The 12,833-nt window shown below is 37.8% G+C and overlaps 1 protein-coding gene across 2 annotated transcripts in view; it reads right to left on the reverse strand.

The window, feature by feature from the left end:
• Nucleotides 1-11,070: 11,070 nt before the first annotated feature.
• anks6 (ankyrin repeat and sterile alpha motif domain containing 6) overlaps nucleotides 11,071-12,833 on the reverse strand; it is a 47,042-nt gene continuing 45,279 nt past the window's right edge. For both annotated transcript variants that reach the window (XM_028434758.1, XM_028434757.1), the window contains 2 exons: nucleotides 11,983-12,079; nucleotides 11,071-11,902 (listed from right to left, as the gene is read on the reverse strand). In XM_028434758.1, the coding sequence (XP_028290559.1) occupies nucleotides 11,853-11,902; nucleotides 11,983-12,079 (147 nt within the window). In that variant the 3' untranslated portion in view covers nucleotides 11,071-11,852. The remainder of the gene's footprint in view (nucleotides 11,903-11,982; nucleotides 12,080-12,833) is intronic.

Genomic DNA, 12,833 nt, shown 5'->3' on the forward strand with positions numbered 1-12,833 from the left:
CTCATTCTATTGGATCTAATGCTGCATTTGACACTGTAGATCATACAATTTTGAACAGATTGCAAATGTGGGTTGAACTAAATGGAAAAGTAATGCAATGGTTTAAGTCCTACTTGGAGGAGCGAAGTTATTTTGTAAGCATTGGAAACTTTAGATCTGACAGATTACCAATGTCCTGTGGGGTTCCTCAGGGCTCTGTTCTTGGACCCCTTCTGTTTAGCCTTTATATGCTTCCTTTAGGACAAAATTTACAGAACTGTAAGGTTGATTATCAGAGCTACGCAGATGACACACAACTATATCTATCACTGAACCCAGATGACTATGGTCCATAGAGGTGTTGTGTGACTGCTTAGCAAAAGTAAACTGCTGGATGAGTGAAAACTTCCTTCAACTAAACCATGACAAGATGGAGGTGATTGTCTTTGGTAACAAGGAAAAGAGGACTGCTGTCAGCAATTATCTTGAGTCTGGATCTTTAAAAGCTAAAGACCAAGTCAAAAACCTTGGTGTTCTGATTGACTCAGATCTTACATTCAGCAGATCAGATCAAATCTATCACAAAAAACATCTTCTACCACCTAAAGAACATCTCCAGAGTGAAAAGTTGAATAACTCAGAAAGATCAGGAGAAACTGGTCCATGCTTTCATCTCCAGCAGACTGGACTATTGTAATGGTCTTCATCAAACATCTACAGCTGGTTCAGAACGCTGCAGCTCAGGTCTTAACCAGAACAATGAGGTCAGAACACATTACTCCAGTTTTAAAGTCCTTACACTGGCTCCCAGTCAGCCTCAGAATAGACTTTAAAGTTCTGCTGCTGGTTATAAATGTGTGAATGTGTTTGGTCCAGAATACATCAGTGACATGTTAGTCAGGTATGAACCCAGCAGATCTCGCAGATCTATGGACACAGGTCAGATAGTAGAGCCCAGAGCTCACAGTAAACATGGTGATGCTGTGTTTAGTTGTTATGCTGCAAAGAAGTGGAACAAACTGCAGCAGAGCTGAAGTCAGCATCTAATGTGAACATTTTAAAATCAAAGTTGAAGGCACTTTTTTTCTCTACTGGGTATGACTGAGAGGGAGTTTTTTGGTCATGTTGTTGTTGATGTAATGAATTTGTTGATGATTTTAAATGTTTTTACTGATGATTTTAAATGTTTTTTGCGGCCTATTTTAATGTTCTTATTGATTTTATTTAAGCTGTTGAATGTTTTCTGTTCCACTTTTTGATCATGTAAAGGTTATTGAGTTGCCTTATGTATGAAATGCGCTATAGAAACAATTTGCCTAGCAGATAAACATCAAAGCAATCAGCAGATGCCTCTGAAGAAGACTGGCAGTTGACAGTAAAAACTTTTTAGGAGATCAAAGTAAATTTTTCTGAAAAGAAGTTGTCTGAATAAATATAAATATTCAAAAAGGGGACAAAAGAAACGAGCACGTTTTGCATTGGACCAGATGGCTATCATGGCTATTGTGGCTTTCATGTCCTATCATGTCTTTCATGTCCTATCAGCACATGGATCAGGATGATTGTCCTGTCTGTTGTGACAGGTGGAGTCGTGGATCTGAAGACATTCTAATATCCCGCAAACACCGTCAGTAGCTGCCATTAAAGCCGTGGGGAGCTTTGGTATCAGTTTAAATCCACCAGCAACCCCATCAGATTAACCTGTGTGCTTAAAGCCATGCTAACGCCACCGGGGCAGCTAGGGCCTTCGCACGCAACCCAGTGCGTGAGTGAGCGCATGTGCGTGCATGTGTAGATAAACATACATACATCCCCAATAATGACAATGAATGCAGCCATCTGCCTGCTACTGCTGCTGCAGTGTGGCTTTCATTGAGTAAGGATACAGTGTGTGGACGTGACACGATATGACAAGTCGGATTCTAATGGAGATTCATAATTAATGACACGCTCGATATTGGAAAGTACCAAACATACGCTCATTTCACTTCTGTCACTGTCACTTAGGCCGAGTCCCTTATCCATTCAGTGCTACATGATTGCTCAACGAGGAGGAAACACCTCGTGCAGCCTCTGATTTGCATGCAAACAAGTTATTCCATCAAGTTTGATAAAAAAAACAAGTTTTTGACCTAAAATTTCTGTCTATTCTATAATAACTAATCGGACATCTATAGGAGAGGCCGTGACCTCATTTACGGAGGCCACTGGAGTGAAAGCACATGAGAGGAGTTCATGGTTTGGCATGTGCTGCTGATAAAAAGCAAAAAAAAAAAAAGGGATGCCATGAGGATTTGTGAAGGCCAAGAATAATAATCCACGACTGCAAACGTCACGTTAATGCAAAAGGTCAGTTATCAAAAGGTCAGGAAAGGTCAAAGAAGAGAAATGTTTGGAGCCAACGGACGAGAATCGAAGCCCTCCTGCAGGTACTGAAACATTCACTACATCACTGGTTCTCAAAATGTTTCTCCACAAAGCTTGAGTCTCATCCCAGATTACCTCAGCTGCAAAAACAGGCCAATCCTCCCAAAGGTGGAGCTACAGAAAACCTCTAAAGTTCAATTTGTGGATAATTCACAACAAATCAACCATATGTGATACAGATTTGCAACTTTTACCAAAATGTAGCCCCAACACTAAATAAACTTTTGTACATTTATATCTATTGTAAATTATGAAGTCATCACTATCTTTTATTTAAAATTTGTAAAACATATTAAACTAATCTCCTTCCACAATTTTTGCTCAGTTGACACCAAACTATCTACATCTCATCTTCAGACTGTCCTACACAAACCATCCACACACATTTATGATTGATTAATAATTAAACCCTACAGTGCATCAACATGCTTAAATGTAAACAGTATTGTGAACATATACCTGCAATATCTTGCTAAATACAGTTTCAATATTCATTTAAAAAAATGGACAATATATTGGAGTTATTGTCGATTTTAGAATTTTATCTCAAAAACGTATTTTTTTTTTTACAGCATTTTGAACTTCACTCTCATGTGAACAATTTGATTCAATGTAAAAATGTCATTTTTGAACATTCTCACTTATAGAGCCAATAAATCATTATTAAAAACAAATGACTAACATCTGCATGCTGTTTAGAAGCAATTTGTGTATTTTTGGATTTTTGTCTTAATAACTGACTTTTTGACAGCAGTTTGAAATTTGCTTTTACAACTTTAAATCTTGCAGAGACAGAGCATCGTCTCTTGTGCCAGAAATGATGAGTTCATACCTCAGCCTAAACCAGTGGTTCTCAACCTTTTCAGGCCCCGACCCCCAAAATAAAGGTTCCAGAGACCAGGGACCCCCACTGTAGCTGAAGGTGGTTGAACACAGACATGAACATTAAAGATCATGTGGAGACAGGACCATCTATAAGGGGGAATAAAGGGGAGAGCTTTAGGGGTCCATCCATAAAGTCAGCAAAATGATGGTCCATTGTTCTATGAATCTGTGATAACCACATTTAATTATTCATCTGAATAATAGGGCTAGATATTGCCAGGCCGGCGGTTCTGCGATAATTGATAAATCGCAGAAATTTTATCCCTGATACAATACGATATCTGTGTCACTAAATAAATTCAGAATTTATCTACTGCACTGAATCCATTTTACATGAATGACAAAACATTGTAGCTCAATTTCACATGAATGACAGACAAGTAAAACAAAGTGTATACTGCACAGTGGCTCTTCTTGAAGGTATAGACAAGGATTTTGCACATGGAAAAAATGCACATGCCCAACACTACCTGCAAACGTGTGCGAGAGAGCGTGCACGAGCCCAGTTTTCCTCGTGCACAGCTTTGTTTACAAGTTGGTGTCGGCATCGCTCATATAAGCTTACTTACCAAAAGAAGATTTGCACTTTTCACATGCACTATGTTACACTCGCCACCGGTAAGGGAAAAGTGCCAAAACTAGCTAGGGACGGCCTACGTAAACATATCACCAGAATGATTGAAAATTAGGAGGACCAATAGTCTTCATGATCCACCTGGAATTTGTGCAAATTCACTTTTAATTATTAAAAACAAAACGAATGCAGAAAATACTCATGTCAGTGCTCGTATTATCAACTTTTCTGTAAACATGGACACATATCAGTGCTGTTTAACAAGCACAATTAACTTGTTTTATGAAAACTGGAACATTTCACTGCATATGAAAAATAAACATTTCAGTCAGTGCATTATAATATAAACAAATGGGTGGTCTATGAAAACCTGGGCACACATTTTAACTTTTACTGACCACCATGTGTAAACTTCAACTTAAACCTACACTGCAGACTGCATATATATTTCAGTGCTATTAATAATATACATTTGTGTTTTGTAAACTTCAAAACCTGAGAATATTTCACTTGTGTTTAGTTCTTAACTTATGTAAAAAGAAAAAAAAAAGAACATTTTTAAAAAATCGTTATTCGGCGGGAGTGTATCGATAATGTACCACAAGATGAAATATCGTGATATATCGTTGTATCGATTTTTTGCACACTCTTACTGAATAATATCCACTGTTTTCCAGGAAGTTCACTATTATTTGAGCCATAGTATATAGTCATCTTAAAGATGTAAATCCTTGTTTTAATCAGAAATTAAATGATTTAAAAGTGACAAAAAAATGCTGAAAAATGTAGTGAAATGGGATTTTAAAAACCACTGAAAGTGGTAAAAAGGGTTCAAAGTGTCAATATTTGAACAAATAATTGGAACAGTTAGTTCAAACTGGAAAATATGGGGCATGACAAATTGTGAATGTGGTTAAATTGGCAAAAAATAAGCATGAAATATGGTGAAAAGAGGTTAAAAATTACAATAATGGGTCAATATATGTGACATTAGGTGGAAAAGTGGTGCAAAGGGTTTATAAGTGATGAAAATGTCTTTCAAGTGGAAAAAATGTATAGAAAAGGCATTGAAATTTGATGGAGAAGTGTCAGAAATGGGAGTAATGTAGCTGCTGCTGCTGCTGCTGCTGCTGCTGCTGCTGCTGCTGCTGCTGCTTTTCCATCCACTTATGAAGAAGAATTGTGTCAATCACTTGGAGAAGGAAAATCTGTGTTGAGGATAATCTTTTGTTGACACTGGCTGTGGATTTCCAGAGGTTAATTTACCGTCAGAGTGAGGGACAGATGGAGGCTACGGCCCCTTTCAGCTCCGTGTGTGTGTGTGTGTGTGTGTGTGTGATATAATCTACTCCATTTTACTGCTGAAATCTTGGCTCCTCTAAACATGTGCTTTACTCTGACAGGGAAGGTACCTGCATCAAGCACACACACACACACACACACACACACACTGAGGGCCACAAGAACAATATTCATGTCAGCATGTAGAATAATGACTGATCTGAGCATTAATGCGGGGGGGGGGGGGTTGTTGTTTTGTCAGTTGGTAGTCATTTTGTGTTTGTTTTTTAGGTAATTTTGTGTACGTTTGCTTATGCAAGTGCTGACTTTTAGGGGATGAAGGCACCTTTCACTCTTCTGCTGTCATGTACATTTGTTTTATGTTTTATGATTTTAAAAATCACTCCATCTTCAAATGAACAAACAAAAGAGGCATGGTGAGAGTGTTGTGTTGTGTGAGGATGCTGGGGGTGTGTCCTCGTGGGGCTGAGCTGATGATAATAAGCTCTCATGCTTGATGACACTGTGTCAGCCTATTCCATCAGCTTGTTAAAGTTAAAAGGTTTAAATCACAGATTGGCCTTCAACGACATGTGGAGCAAAGAGAAGGAACAGAGCTGCAGAACAAGGACGTTTGTGTCCCCCAAGGACATCAAATGGAACTGCATCACTGTAGAGCAGGGATGGGCCACTTCTATCACAGTGGGGCCACAAAAATGTGATTGTCTGATCCGAGGGCCACGTTATTAGTGAGGATGCAATGGCATCCTCATTAATGTATTCCATGTCCTTTATTATTACATTTTTTTCTTCTTCCGTCCTGCGTTAACTCCTCCTACACCGTTTGTCCGGTTTTGACAATCAAGTTATCAAACCGATCAGATAAATCTTGCCATGTATGCTGTCACTTTTAGAATTTGTAACTTTTCAACTTTTTGATTTATTTCTCATGGAACTTTTTGCTCCCATTCACTTACATTAAAAGTTCCAACATTTTTTCCCCTTGCTGGAACTTTTAACCACTTCATCGATATCCATATGTAACTGATCCAAACCATTCAACCTTTAAAAGGACATATCATGCTAAATCCACTCTTTTAGCCCTTAAATGCATTTTGTTGTATATTTAGAGTGTTTAGAAGTACAGAAAAGTTCAAATTAGTCTCTTCAGGTGCTCCGTAGATATCTTTATATTCTGTTTTGCTCATATTTTTCAATCTGTTTCGATTTTTCTATTCTCTATTACGTTTTTTGAACAATAACGTCACAGTATTTGCAGTGGAACTGCCAAATTAGGACATCGACTCCAGGCCCAACACTTTGAGCAATCCACCATTTTTATTTCTCGCTTTTATTTTGTAGTCCAAGCTCCAGGATGCAGAAGTTACGAGAGGATAAGTCAAAATGTTGGGTTGTTGGATGTAGTAACCCACACGCTTCATTACACCGTCTCCCAGCATCAGAACCTTTTCAAAGTGCCTGGTTGAGTTTTATTTTTCACAGAAATGTACCCACATCTGTGGGTAAGGTCATTTTTGTGTGCGCGAAGCACTTCAAGGATGACTGCTTCTGCAACCTCCGCCAGTATAAAGAAGGATTTGCCGAAAGACTTTGTCTGATTGAGGGTTCAATTCCTTCTATCTTTGGAGACGACGAACAGAGCACTTCGGTAAGCTGTAAATAATGCTAAAAAGTGTGACGATAAGACGTCTCTGTCATTGTTTTGTTAGCATTAGCAGTTGCACCGTCTTCAGACTTCATATGTTAGCGCTGTGTGCTCGTTTTAGATCCTTGATGATGGCCTACGTGATTTAATATAAGTCTAAAGTTTTCATTAGTCATTTCATTTTGCCGTTTTTGTCTTTGAAAAGACTGTATTAAAATGCATTTCGTGACGTTAGCTTGGCGCTAGCGTTAGCTCAGTACTTGTGTTAGCTCACTTGTTAGGGTTGTGCAGGTTCATCATCTTCATTTTCATCTCGCTCCGCCGGGTCCAACTCTGGCTCAAACATGTAAGGCTGGATGGACAAGTCTTCTGTTGTTGACATTTTGTAAATAACCTCTGAATAAAAAGTTTACGCGCCGCTACATAGCCGTATCTCTTCTATCAAACTACAAAAATGGCCGAGCAGGGTGGAGTTGAACCGAGTGTCACCTCTGCAACCTGGAGAAGGGGCGGGGTATGGAGTGTCTCATTTGCATTTAAAGAGACAGCACCAAAACGAGTTGCTCTCAGAAGCACATCAGAAAAAGGGTAGAAAAGGGGTGGAGCTATAATAATGAGGAATTCAGACCCAAGCATTGCAGTTCTGCTTTATATAAACCACAACTGTATGATTTATATGTAAAAAGGAAGGATTTAAAGGCATGATATGTCCCCTTTAACATGTTCAACTACTACCTCCAACCCGTTACAACTTCTTTCAACCCATTTCAACTTTCACCAATCCTCTTGTGAGGAGTTTGCAGGTTCTCATTTCACACTAACAACTTAGATCTTCAACTGCTCAGTCATTTTTTAAATGGATTTTCACCATTCAAACTTTGACGTGTTCAGCTGTTGGTTCACTCTCAGCTCTTACTTGGATGTGTGAACTGGACTTCTAACTGGTTTAACTGGTTTTTCTTTCATACTAGGATTTTAACACATAATACTGTGTGAACTGGACTTCACTTTTTACTTTTTCAATGCATTTCTATTTTTTTTTTCAAATTGCGGTGTTATGAGTTGTTTTATGTGTTTTATGTTGTCATTTTGTGAATTATTCTGTTATTTTTGTAGTCGTTTTGTGTGCTTTGACCTTCGCTCAAGGTCATATTTAAGGTCAAGGTCAGTCTTGTTTTTATTATATAACTTGTCAACAAATCCAGATAGAGGTTGTTATTTTTGCCAATTGTTAATTGCCAAATATGCATTTGCCTTGCAAATACAGGTCTTGTCTCGTTTAAACTTATTTTTGTAGTCATTTTGTGTAAACTATGCGGACAGGGACAGACTGAACAAAGGCAGCAAATACGTGAAGAGAATCAATCAGGATAAAATGAGGGCAGTTCAAAGGAAGATGAAGAGCAAAGACGGGCGCGATTCAGAACAGAGAAGGGCAACTGTTCTCACAGTCATAGCCACAACAATGTGATCCTTTGATCCGAGGGCCACATCATCAACATTCATGTCAGCATTTAGAATAATGACCAAACTGAGCATTAATACCGGGAAGAACAACAGATTTTGTGTGTTTTTGTTGTCGTTCTGTGTATTTTTCTGTTATTTTTGTAGTCGTTTTGTGTGCTTTGACCTTCGCTCAAGGTCATATTTAAGGTCAAGGTCAGTCTTCTGTTTTTCCTGCATTATATAACTTGTCAACAAATCCTATTTTTGCCGCCAATTGGTAATTGCCAAATACGCATTCGCCTTGCAAATACAGGTCTTGTCTAGTTTAAACTTATTTTTGTGTATTTCTGTTTATTTGTTTTGTGATTTTGTATGTCTTTGGAGTGGGTTGATTGGCTGATTTTTGTCATCATTTAATGAAGTTTTGTTGTCCTTTTTTAAATTTTTAGAGTCATTTTGTGTAATTTTGTGTTGCTGTGGTTTATGTTATTTTGTAGTTACTTTGGGTCCTCACAAAATTAGACTGAAGGCCACATGTGGCCCCTGAGCCACAAGTTGCCCATGTCGGTGTTAGAAGCACTGTGGATTTTTTTTATTTGACACTTTGGCACAATTTCAATTAAGAAAAGTATATATAGTATTTCTCTCGCTGATGAGGTTCCTGTGTTTTTGGATTGAGACCCAAACAATTTTTTTTTTTTACAGAATCACTGCAAACCTTTGAGAATATAATGAGATCTGCTGTCACGTAGTGCATTTCATGAGAAATTACAGTATAACAACAAAAAAACCTACCAACATGACTTTTGTGTTCTATTACTTGAAGGTGAACAAAGATGTAAATGGACTTGATTTTATATAGCGCTTTATCACCACACTGAAGCAGTCTCAAAGCGCTTTACATATCAGCTCATTCACCCAATCACTCTCACATTCACACACCAGTGGGACAGGACTGCCATGCAAGGCGCTAGTCGACCACTGGGAGCAACTTAGGGTTCAGTGTCTTGCCCAAGGACACTTCGACACATAGTCAGGTACTGGGATCGAACCCCCAACCTCTCGATCAGAAGACGACCCACTACCACCTGAGCCACGGTCGCCCGTTATTGCCATAGTGATTGAGCTCCAGGGAGCTTTGTAGTCCAGCACACACTGATCAAATCCCAGAAGTTAGTGCAGTAAGAGGTCATCTATATTCGTAGCACAGGCCATTGAGGTTATCATAAGAAAAATAGGGCGACCATACGTCCAGATTTACCCGGACATGTCCTTCTTACGTGTCTTGTCCGGGCTGTCTGGGGATATTTCACAAATTAATTAATTATAGAATATCATAACTCTGCTAATATTAGGTTTATTGGAGAAACCAGTTTCTGAATGCTAAGGAGTTACTCTTTAAAGTCAATATGTTTCATTACAGTAATGTTACTCATACGTTATGGAATAATTAAAGATGCCGCTTTGTTTTGACGAAATTGTCACACACAAGGAAAAGAGAAAGAGAACCAAAGACCAAAAGAAAGACAGAGAGATTAAAAGAGACCAAATAACAGTGGATTTCATTGAAAAGGTGATTTATTGTAGTGTATATTGAATTATAATTTACTCTTCTGTAAGCAATGAGTTTTTTGTTATTGTTTTAATTTCTAGAAGGAGATATTTCAGAGATTTTCAGAATGTTTATATGAGATTATTCAGGGACAGATTTTAAGTCTTTGTTATGAGAAATTATTTTTTATGGACAATAACAACTTGTATTATATTTTGTATTCAAGAAAACGTTGAGTACTTTTTGAGTATGAAGAGGTCAGCCCGTGTGTGTTTATGCAAATCAAAATGTGGTCAATTACAAAATGATAAAAGAAAAACTGATTAAAATATTTTCTCATAAACTTGTCCAAAAAGATGTTAAAATTAAGCATAAGTAGGAGGCTGACCTTAATATTACAATTCAGGACAAAATTTGGAAACAAACAATAAATAAGATTGATTATTGTTCTATTAATGTTAGATAAAATTATTCAGGCTAAATTGTGCATATTTTACTATGATCTTAATAGCCTCATTGTTAGTATTGTGTATTTTGTGGTTTTGTGTTTGTTTGTTTATCCAAGTCTACTTGTGTTTAGGATAAACTCTGGACTAAATACTGTTTTACTGTGTGACATGTAAAATGTTAAAACTCATAAATAAAGTCAAAAATAAAAAATAAAATAAGGTAGCTAAAATAATACCCTTCCTTCTTTTGTTATTCCGTTTTAAAACCAAATCAAAATCACAAATAAACGGTGTGGTTATTTTGTTTTACTGACTTAAATCCAAAACAGAAATACAGAAAAATCTAAAAGCAGACAAGCAGCATTTTTCTGTTTTAAAATTAAATCTGTTTGGGTGATATTTGGATATTTATGGGAAACTATGAACAAGAGCCTCATGTTTTAATCTCACCACACAGAAGGGACCCACAGATGGGGGCGGACTTTTACTCTGCTGTTTGATAAAATGATTTTGTACCATGTTGTCCACCTCACACCGATGGTAGGGGTGTAATTTGTGTGTCCATGACGTTTCTCTAAAGAGTTATTGATGCTGGAAGTCTGAATCTGTAAATATCTGCCAACTTTACCGATCAGTGTTACGGTCCAAATAGTATCCAGATAATCTGGTGACTGACTATCGACTCTGAGGCTGGTGTGAGGAACAATAGACTTTTGATGTTCTACAAGCTTTTTTGAGGGCAGTAAAAATAGATTTCTTTGCACGTTATAATACCGTGAGCCGCTAACGGCAGCCGTCAACACACACGGAAGTTGATCACAAGAAACAAGGTGCACCAGTAGATTCATTACACCACCTCTGGTTCCTTTAATCACATATCATGTGCATGTTTCAAGTCACATCCATGTTTTTTATATTTATGTGTGTATTAATAACATTCATTCACCAGTTCATTAGTAATGTGACTTATGTGTTGCTCCTTTTTTTGTCAGGGAGTAAAAGTCTGACCCCCTGTGTGTCCCCTCTGTGTGGTGAGATTAAAACATGAAGCTCTTGTCCTAGTTTCCCATAAATATCCAAACATCACACAAACAGAAGATTTAATTTTAAAACACTAAAACGCCGCTAATCTGGTTTTTGATTTTTCAGTAGTTCTATTTTACTTTTGAGTCAGTAAAACAAAATAACCACACCCTTTATTTGTTTGGTTTTAAAACGTAATAACCAAAGACCGAAGGGTACACAGACTTAAAATGTATTTTCCAATCCATTTGGTTCATATCCCATTAATTGCCATGGAAAGTCTCCAACTTTTGGGACCCTAGTCAATATGCACACAGTGGTTTTAGAGCGAATCTAGAAAAAGGAGTGTGTTTCTCCTCCTCAGTGCATCTCCTTCACAGTCCTGACAGTAAACACTGCAGCGCTACTGTTCCCTTACCTCATGGCATTTCCCTTTTTAAGTGCATTAGTTACAACCCTCACATCCTCTAATATAATCTTGCTTCTCCTACGGAATGATCAGAAGATGCTGAGGATTTGTTCAGAATCCTGGTTCCTCTTCTTCTCTGATCAGTCAGGAGGAGCGTTTGGTTACCTCTTACTGGAAGAACGAACCTGGTGCCTCATCCAAGTCGTTGGAGCTGATGGAGGAAAACAAACGGATGTTACTGAAGGAGTGACTGTGGATCGTGTGTTACGTTTAGGATCGATGGACACCTACAGCGAGCCTCGGCTGCCTGTCTGGTGTTACTGGCACTGCTGCCGAAGGACGACTGGAAGTTATGGATGGTTTCCTGAAGGATCTGCCTCTCACGGCCCTGAAATAATAAAATTATTAAGATGGAAATATAATCAGGTTTACCTTCCTTTAGTTTCATTAATCTGGTGGAACTTCGAGAACTTTAATGGGTCATTCCATGTCATTTCAACAAATTTTCAGAACATCCCATGCACTTCAGTCTCAAATAATTCTGATTTTTTTTTTTTACCAATTGTTATTATTCCATAGGCACACCGTAAAGGACAATTTAATGAGGTGGGTATGTGTTGATTTTCCATTTTCAGCTTCCAGTATCTCAGAAACTACGTCACATAGGAAACGTAAATCTGGTATAGTAATACAGCCCCACCTACTCTCTCAAAATAAACACAAAGATCTGCTATACATCCCATCTGGTGGACATGCCAGCCCCGCAAAATCTGAAAAAAGTGAAAGTGTGTTTGGGTCTGGAACATGTTCGGGCCTTCAGTAAACACCTTAGCATATGCCTCAGCGCCCTGTAATTAGATCAGCTTTGAGCTATAAACATAGACTGTTCACATCACTAATGATTAGTCACATATATGCATTTTTTTTTTTTTTACTATTTTCATTGGCCAATAACTGCATGTGGGAATGTAAGAAAAAAAAATCTGATCTCTGTTTTAATTCATACTATAAAGGTTACTCTTTCCTGGGATATAAAGCTATTTTTCTTTAAGTGACTTCTTCATTTTTTTTTATGACCCCAACTTTATGGGAAGAGATCATATTCACATGTATTTTTTAGACTTCCACATGTGTTTTTCAGA

Source organism: Gouania willdenowi, chromosome 20, assembly GCF_900634775.1.
Source record: "Gouania willdenowi chromosome 20, fGouWil2.1, whole genome shotgun sequence".
In the NCBI taxonomy this organism is placed as follows: Eukaryota; Metazoa; Chordata; class Actinopteri; order Blenniiformes; family Gobiesocidae; genus Gouania; species Gouania willdenowi.